Here is a 9,235-nt window from a genome sequence, read left to right as displayed (position 1 = left end):
TTTAACATTGTGTGTTATTATGGTGATAATGATCATCGAATTATAATAAATTCCGTGTGAATGCTGCATTCGTCTGGGTTTTTCTCAGGATTGATGATAAGCAGCTGAGTGTTGTGCTTGTTCCACGATTACAGGATTGATAATGGCCGACACTTTCATTATCTGAAATGGCTGCACATAATATTCATTATCATGTAATATGATAGCTATTAAGATATGATTTAAGGGACACTTTACTTAAGGTAATGATAATTGCCATAAAAGTTTTGGAGACCGTGATCATGAAAGATATTTTATTCACAAAGGGACATAAATGAAATATTTATAAATGTTTAAAAGTGCAAAATCTAAAACAAATTATACTACAACAGTTTTGAAGTCCTGCTATTGTATTATACACATACACATCTTTTATGAGTTTTTAAAGTAATGATTATTATATAGCAATTGTTGATTTATAATGATGGTTATATAATGGGAATAGTTATCCTTTTTGGCAATTTTACTATTCAAATAGTTATAATGTATCTTGAATCAAATTTCCGTGCCAACCAGAAAGACAATTTCCATTTATTTGATAGCAACACATCAAGTAATACTGTTATTTTTTCCACTATCTTTCATTGTTTTTCAATATATGACTATGAACGTCCATTCTAACATTTGTTATTTTATTGCCGTCAATAAATTCAATTCACAATTTAAAGGGGGAAATAACGGTCATGATTTTTATAATAATATAAAACAATGATTTTGTGCATAACTTGATGGCTACACCCTTTTATAACTGGAGAGGCATTTCTAAGCATTGGGCCATGTAATATGAGTGGATGGGTCTTTGTCCTTTTTACTTAAAAAATAGTTTTGCTAAGTTTCATTTTTTGGATATTGATCTATTAAAATAAGTATACAATAAGAGGGATAAGGTGGTTTTTAATGCATCTTAAATTATAAAAATTTCTAATACCAGGGATAAAAAAAAGAAAAAAAAAGTGGTGTGGATGTATGTGGTATTCCGATAATTATGAAAAATATAAAATTCTAATTCATCTCCAAGGGATGCAAAGTAGAAATAAGGAGATTGATAAAATTTTTAAAATTATTAAAAATAAATATTTACATATGTAAAATGAGATGCACTATATTTTTTGGATGAATATACTATAATACACCATCTTCATTTTCAGATGTATATTTTTATTTTTTTTTTCTTTGTAAACAGAACTTCAAAGAAGGTGGAATCCTAACCAATCAATTTAGAATGAATAATTGTATCTACCAATTTTAAAATAAATAAATATATCTGACATCCAGCATCAAATATCAAAGAATTAAGAACTAGCATGCACCACAAATATGAAGATATTAATCTACTTAATTACAACAGAAAACTATCAATAAAACCCTGGAGGCTAATAAACAATTTAACATGATCGATCTAAAAATGTGCTGAGTGCAAATTAGTCTTCAATTATGTAAAGCTGGACTGGATCCACTTTCTCGTGTTCTCTCCATTGAATCCCATCCTTTCTCCATGGACCACCACTGCATTTTGTGCCTTACCGATAGAACTTGGACCTCCATTCTCCACTTCCAATTTTCAAGAGGCATTTTTGTAATCAGCAGCGATACCGATTAGGGGCCAATCGGAGTAATTTTTTTGTGCACTGCGTGCAGTGCAGAAAATCCGATGCGAGTGCACCATTTCATCCGTTTAATTTATATAATAATTATTTTTTAATATATATTTAATATTTTATAAATTGATTTTTATATAATTAAAATATTTTATTTTAAATATTATATTTTGATCTTAAATATTATAATTTTTTTTCAAAAATAAAAATATTTTCATCATTCAAAATTTTTTATGATAAAAATATTTTTTTTATAAAAAATTATCATATTTTATTTCAGATATCATAATATCATTTCGGATGTCATATGAGAAAATTATTTTTGTCCAATCATTTTTCAACGTATATTCAATATCCGCAAGTTAATTTTTTTATTTAAAAATTTTGAATGATAAAAATATTTTTATATTATAAAAAAATTATGATATTCGACGTAAATATTATGATATTCTATGGATCAGGTGTAAATTTTTTTTATAAAAAAATAAAAATATTTTTATCATATAAAATTTTTAAATAAAAAGATTAATTTATAAATATTAAATATATATTAAAAAATAAAAATTATGTGAGTTAATCGGACGAAGCGCACTCCACGTCGGATTTTTTACGCGGTGCAGGAAGAATTTCCCCAGAAACTAAAACCATCGGACGGTGGCTAGTCCCGGATGGCTGGCTTTGTACCAAAAAAAGAAAAAAATCATCTGCGGTGCTTGGCTCATGCGGGAGACCGGACACAGCACGGAAAAAAAAAAAAAAAAAAAAAAAAAACGTCCACCCAAACCCGAACCCGTTGCCCAAGAAAAAAAAAAGGTAAAGAAAAAGACAACCCACCAGAAGCATCCAGAAACGGAAGGTTCGCCCATGGCACTCGGGACCCAGTGGCACGTCCGCAATTTAGTGCCACACCAGTGGCACTTTTACCCCAGGTTGCGTTACTTCCAGCAGGAATCGGCCTCACGGGCCACGGCCCCTTAACGGTGACGTGGCACGGTGCCCGTTTATCCCATCCCCCACCCCGCCAGAACGCCACTACTATCGTACTCCTCTCTGTTATTGGTTGATCAATTAAAATATCAGGTTGGACGACGTCAAGAAACCGAGGTTTAGGTGAGAACCTCTGCTATTTGGTGGCTCATTAAAGACGCCCTACGTTTCATGAGATAACTTTTTCGTGGTCTTTAAATTGGAAGCATATACACCTCCGTCTCCATTTCCTCCACCTCTTGCTCCCCATCGTTTCTCGCTTTTTCTCTTTCCTCAGCGTCTCTGTTTCTCTCATCTCCGTGACGCGATCCCTCTTTCCTCCATTCCCTTCCATCTTCCTTCTCCCCCTCTTCTCTCCTCCGATCGTCGCGGATCGCCCGCCAAGCTCCCATATAGCTGCCGGAAGCGGAAGCCGCCCAGATCTCCCTCCTCCGCCTTCCAACTCCCCATCCGTCCAAGATTTCTCCCTCTTGTCCGTCTCCGTGACCAAGGTACGCGATCTCTCTTTCCTCCATTCCCTTCCGTCTTCCTTCGCCCCCATCTCCTCTCTTCCGATCGTCGCGGATCGCCTGCCACGCTCCCATATAAGCTGCCGGAAACCCTTCCGGTGGCCTTTCTCGTGGCCGGAAACCCTTCTCCTCCGCCAACGCCTCCACCGTCGTTGTCATCCACCGCTCTCATCTCCACCTCCGTCGACGCCTCCATCGTCGTTATCCCTGCCTCAGATCTTCTTCCCCGCATTTCCTCTCTGTTGTGCTCCCCTCCCCGCCCTCTCTCTTCCCCATGTTCCCTTCTCTCTCTCTTCTGTGTTGTGTGTTGGATGGGTGGAAAAATAGAAAAGAAAATGAAAAAAAAAAAAGAAGAGAGGTGAAGGCACGCACCCGAGGAAGATCGGAAGGGGAAGGCGACGGTGGAGACCGACTAGAGGTGGCGGCGAGGAGAGCAAAGAGGACGTCAGGGGGGCATGGAGGTCGGTGGGGAGGGGAGGTGGAGGCGGCGGCAGAACCGAGAGGGGTGGGAGACATCGGTGTTGTAGTTAGGGCCCACATCGCTGGCGATATAGACGACGTCGGCAGTGGCTCCGGCGGTGCACCAGTGGCTCCGGCGTTTGCTCCGTTTTGTAATATATATATATATATATTATATATATATATATATATGATATGATTAGATTTCGTAATTAGATTTTTTTTAGGTACATTAAAAAAATTGAATAATTAACAAATTAATTGTTTAGGCATAAATACGTGGCCGCTCAAGCTGCCACGTTGCTATTCCACGTGCAAGTCAGGCGCACTACGCAACGGGTGGATCTGATAGGCTCGGAGTTCATTCAAGTTAACCCCTCCCACGAGATCGGTCGAAGAGGGAACGAAGCCGAGGGCGGAGAGCAACGATGAGCGCGGCGAAGAAGGCGGCGGAGGTGGCCACGAAGGCCACCGCCAGATCGATGATGGCGAGGCTCCTCGTCGCCGATGAGGGCATCGGAGCCAAGCTAGGCCGGGTATTTTTTTTTCCCCAACCCTTCTCACTTGATCGATCGATCGGTTTTTTTTTCCGTATTTTTTCGCCTTCCTCGAATGAATGAAATGAACGCTTCGTTTCAGATCTAGGGTTGGCTTGCTTTTGACATATCACCTATGGTGTCTTTTTAATTCGATCAGTGGATGATTCCTCAGATTCAATCGTTCTGTAGAACACCAATATTATCGTTTCCTATTTTTAGAAATTATTGGATGAATTGGCTCCAATGTTCTGTGATCCCTTTCATTTTTACAATACTCCGCGACTACCATGCCATTCAACTAGGTAGGCTTTCTTTTGTTTCATGTTTTGGCCAATTTTGGTCAGTTGTGGCCAGATTCAACTAGATTTGGGAAATTTAACTGGTATCAGAAGTCTTCTCTTCGGGTTTTAGGAAGTCTTAGATTCAAGAAAGGTGGTTTTCATGTTTCTTTCTGGCGGTTGCATGTCATGGAGAACAAAGAATAAAGTTGTATTAAGACAACAATAAAACCAACAATATAATTTAGATTTTTAAATAGTTGGGCTTTAAAGTGTGTTTGCGCAGAAAAGACAGCTATGACAGATTTGGAAATATTAAACTTGCTGCATGGTTAAACTAGAAAGCATGAGATATTGAAAGTGAGTATGTTAGAGCTAGTGGGAAACCATAGTCATTTAGGAGAATGGTGTAGACTTTATTGATATGGACTTGAAATGCAGAACAAACATTTGAGAAGACTACGATATGATCATGGGTGTCAAATACATGAGGAACCTGTGGAGAATGGTGGCTAGAATTTGTACCAAGGATTAGGAAATTTTAAGGGAACAAACTTGTAGAGTTTGAATACAGCTTTTAAGCTAGGATCTGTAGACATTTGCTAGAATGGCGGCTCTTAGATGGGAATTATGGATAAAAAAAGAATAACTGTTAAAGAAGGATAATTTCTCTCGGACCCCAGTAGTTGGTAAATTCATGATCACAGCCAATTTCTAAAAGATAGAGGAGGTGCAAGTGTAGCCAAGTGGCCGGCATGGTGCCTAGGAACTAGGCAGGTGCTAAAACAAGTCACTAGCGGTCAAGGCAGGTAGCCCCGTATCCCCGCCCTCCACCCCCACCTCCCATCCCCTCACACAGACACACACACACACATGTAACTCTAATATTTTTTCATAATAGCACTGGCTATGTGGACATTGGATGACATTCTTGTTTGCTGTCTAGAAGCATTCAGTTGCCTAGACAGCAGATATTATGATTTTTTTTTTTTTTTTTGATAAGAACAACGAATATTATGATTATTCTGAATCCTGTGCTAGTGATAGATTGAGAAGATATAGTAGCTTTGCAGGTTTGTCTGGGAATTTCGGAATGTGATTCTATTTATTTGTGTTTTTACAATCTCTCTATAGTTTAGTTGATAATGAGTATCTTATCTTGTAAGTTGTAACTCATCTACATTTATGGGGTAAAGTTGGTTAAAATATTGTAGAAGGTATGCTTTATTACTTTAGTTTTGTCTCCTATATAATAATAACTATTGGGGAAAGAAATGGTGGTGGACAAACCAGAAGAGGGATCTTGTAGCATATTTGCTTGGGTAGGACCTGGTTGATGGAATCATGTCACCGATTGCCTGCTGAGACCTGCTCATTTTAAGGATAGCGTTTACAGTGGGAGCTTTCCTTGCATCAAGGCATGAAACAATTAATGATGAAATCTGCTTCTACTGCCAAGGGAACTTTCCTTACATCATTGCACCTCAAATACAAGGATTAAAGAGAAACTTGCATTTAATGCCAAGGGTTAACATTCATTCATCACTGTTCCACTCCACTTGGTCAATGTTGTGTGAAAATTTTTGGTCATTTAATGCGAGTTCCTGAACCACTATGAGATATGCAGAAATACTTAGCAGTTGCTCAAGAAATTAGAGGTATAGCGGTGCTTCTGGCAACGGTATCCAATGAAGAGGTTTGGCAAAGGTGATATGGAACTTTGGGAGATGTGGTACTTGAAGTGTCATGAGAGATTGTAGATGTGATGTTCTGAAAAATTGAATAAAGCAGTGACACAAATTTTTTTATGACAAGCTACTGGTTTTCTTGATTTTTGTTGTAGTAGGTGATTTTGAATTTTGGAAATCTTAGAATTTACGTTTTCTGCATGTCATTAGATCTTTTGATAGTTTGATGGTTCATCTTGCTAGAGTATAGTGGGATATGTTATATGTTGGCATGGTGCTGCCTTAACTATTTGTTATTTTTCTAAACTAGCAAGTTTTGCCTATAATTAGGAGGATGCCAAGGAAGCAAATGGTGTCAGTAAACCAATTATTATGACCACATCTTTTTTTTTTTTTTTTTTACCCCCCTTCTTTCAATCTTTATTTGATGGTTTAAACAGGTGGGATGTGAAGTGGGGCTGTGCATGGTGGAAGACTATTGCAAAGATGAGGCTGCTAAAGCAGGTGTTTGTGAAACTATGAATGATGAGGTTGGATATGCACACGTTAGTGGAATCGAACAGCTCCAGTAACTTGGGATTAAATGGAAGAGAACTTATGGCTTGATTACGGGGATGCGGAGTAAACAGAGGCCTTGATGATGTATGGTGTTAGCCAACAGGGCCTGGTGTAGACTGCTGCAAAAAATATTGGAAATGGTTCGGAAAGGGTATGAATATTTTCCCCAAAAAGAAATGTTGGAAGCTTTGAGGAAGAATGTAAAAAGTTTGTGTTGATGAGGAGTAGCTTTTTTATATGAAAGATGATAAAGGAGGATTAGCAAATTCTGGCCCAAAAGTGCTATTGGGTTTTCTTCCGATATTTTCATGACATAATAATATGACAGTTGTAGTAGCACTTCTGGGAGAGTGAAGCTAGGATGATTGGGTGCATGCCTGGCTAAAGCCATGCCAAAGTTTTTGTCTAGGAGCATTAAGTTTCCATAAACCTGTTATGGTTTTTGGAAAATCCCATGGTTCTAACGAATGCATTTTGTAGATCAGATATAACAATTTGTGAATTTCTGTAAATTTCTTAAATTATTATCTCTGAAGGTCACTATATTTTGTTTATGCTATGGGAAGTGGAAGAGATATGATATTGCTGGTATATGTATCAGTATTTCTCTTGAAAATCATTTTCAGTAGGAAAGGAATTTAGTTCCATCAAATTTATGTGCCTTCTGTGCACAACTTTTCTAGTTGTCTTCCAAATTTTATTGTGTGCTCAGAGCGACCTCTTACCTCATCCGTCATATATAAACTGTTGATTTGCTTATTGGCTCGTGCTTTGTTTCCAGCAGCAAACTATTCTGACTGAAAAGGTTATGATGCTAAAAGCAGTTCAATTTCGTTCATGTCTGGTCTTTTTGTCAGGGAGCCGTCAAGAACTTCTTTTGTCCACCAAGGGCACAACTGTGTCATCATTTCAATGGTGGGAGGTTTAATTCTGTTTATAGGTCATTTAGCACCCAGGCTGCGACAACAGCAAGTACACCACAGCCTCCCTCACCTCCTCCACCTCCAGAGAAGACCCACTTCGGTGGTCTTAAAGATGAAGATCGTATTTTTACCAACCTTTATGGTTTGCATGACCCATTCCTTAAAGGTGCGATGAAGCGGGGGGACTGGTATAGAACCAAAGACTTGGTGCTCAAGGGCTCTGATTGGATTGTCAATGAAATGAAGAAGTCTGGTCTTCGAGGCCGTGGAGGGGCTGGTTTTCCATCTGGCCTCAAGTGGTCCTTCATGCCAAAGGTATCTGATGGCCGTCCTTCATATCTTGTTGTTAATGCTGATGAGAGTGAACCTGGTACATGTAAAGATAGAGAAATCATGCGCCATGACCCCCACAAACTACTTGAAGGGTGCCTGATTGCAGGAGTTGGCATGCGGGCTACTGCTGCTTACATCTACATAAGAGGTGAGTATGTAAATGAACGTTTAACTCTTGAGAAGGCAAGAAAGGAAGCATATCAAGCTGGACTGTTGGGGAAGAATGCATGTGGATCAGGTTATAATTTTGATGTTCATATTCACTACGGTGCTGGTGCCTACATCTGTGGGGAAGAGACCGCTCTATTGGAAAGCCTTGAAGGGAAACAAGGGAAACCGAGACTCAAGCCTCCTTTCCCAGCTAATGCAGGCTTATATGGCTGTCCAACAACTGTTACCAATGTGGAAACGGTGGCTGTATCTCCCACGATTCTAAGGCGAGGACCAGAATGGTTCGCGAGCTTTGGCCGGAAAAACAACTCGGGGACAAAGCTGTTCTGTATCTCAGGCCATGTAAACAAACCTTGCACTGTGGAAGAGGAGATGAGCATACCATTGAAAGAGCTGATAGAGAGGCATTGTGGTGGTGTCAGAGGAGGGTGGAATAACTTGTTGGCGGTTATACCAGGTGGATCCTCTGTACCTCTCCTACCTAAGCACATATGTGATGATGTCTTGATGGACTATGATGCGCTTAAGGCTGTCCAGTCTGGATTGGGCACAGCAGCAGTGATCGTGATGGACAAATCTACTGATGTGGTGGATGCGATAGCTAGGCTGTCGTACTTCTACAAGCATGAGAGCTGTGGTCAGTGCACACCATGCAGGGAGGGGACAGGGTGGCTCTGGATGATCATGGAGAGGCTTAAGGTGGGGAATGCGAAGCTGGAGGAGATCGATATGCTTCAGGAGGTCACGAAGCAGATCGAAGGGCATACAATCTGTGCATTGGGGGATGCTGCTGCTTGGCCAGTCCAAGGGCTGATCAGGCATTTCAGGCCAGAACTAGAAAGAAGGATTCGGGATCGAGCAGACAAGGAGCTGCTGGAGGCCGCAGCTGCTTGAGTGACTTGGCCAAATTACTTTCCAAAACTTTGTCATCTTCTAGTTTCAATTTAATTATGGGTGAAAAATAATGAAGGATGCTAGTATAACTCATTTCTGTTTGAAAACACAGCTCTGTTGTGGCCAAGTTGGTCTTTTGTATGGCATCATCCGTCCTAATCTCTCTTTCATGGCTGAAAAGTTTGTACAATTATGATCTGGAAATCGAAGCCAGGAAAGGCAGGAACGGTGCTTGCTTTTTGCATCGCGGGATCTTTAA

At 39.7% G+C, this 9,235-nt stretch overlaps 1 protein-coding gene across 1 annotated transcript; it reads left to right on the top strand.

Annotated features, from left to right (window-relative positions):
- The first annotated feature begins 2,838 nt into the window (after positions 1-2,838).
- LOC105037165 (NADH dehydrogenase [ubiquinone] flavoprotein 1, mitochondrial) lies at positions 2,839-9,235 on the top strand. Its single transcript, XM_073244156.1, has 3 exons — positions 2,839-3,115; positions 3,862-4,128; positions 7,513-9,235. Exons 2-3 carry the CDS (start codon positions 4,021-4,023, stop codon positions 8,974-8,976), a joined length of 1,572 nt encoding a protein of 523 aa, XP_073100257.1. The 5' UTR covers positions 2,839-3,115; positions 3,862-4,020; the 3' UTR covers positions 8,977-9,235.

This window comes from Elaeis guineensis, chromosome 10, assembly GCF_000442705.2.
Source record: "Elaeis guineensis isolate ETL-2024a chromosome 10, EG11, whole genome shotgun sequence".
Taxonomy (NCBI): domain Eukaryota; kingdom Viridiplantae; phylum Streptophyta; class Magnoliopsida; order Arecales; family Arecaceae; genus Elaeis; species Elaeis guineensis.
The sequence above is the reverse complement of the archived record's forward strand: the minus strand, read 5'-3'. Positions and strand labels throughout refer to the sequence as shown.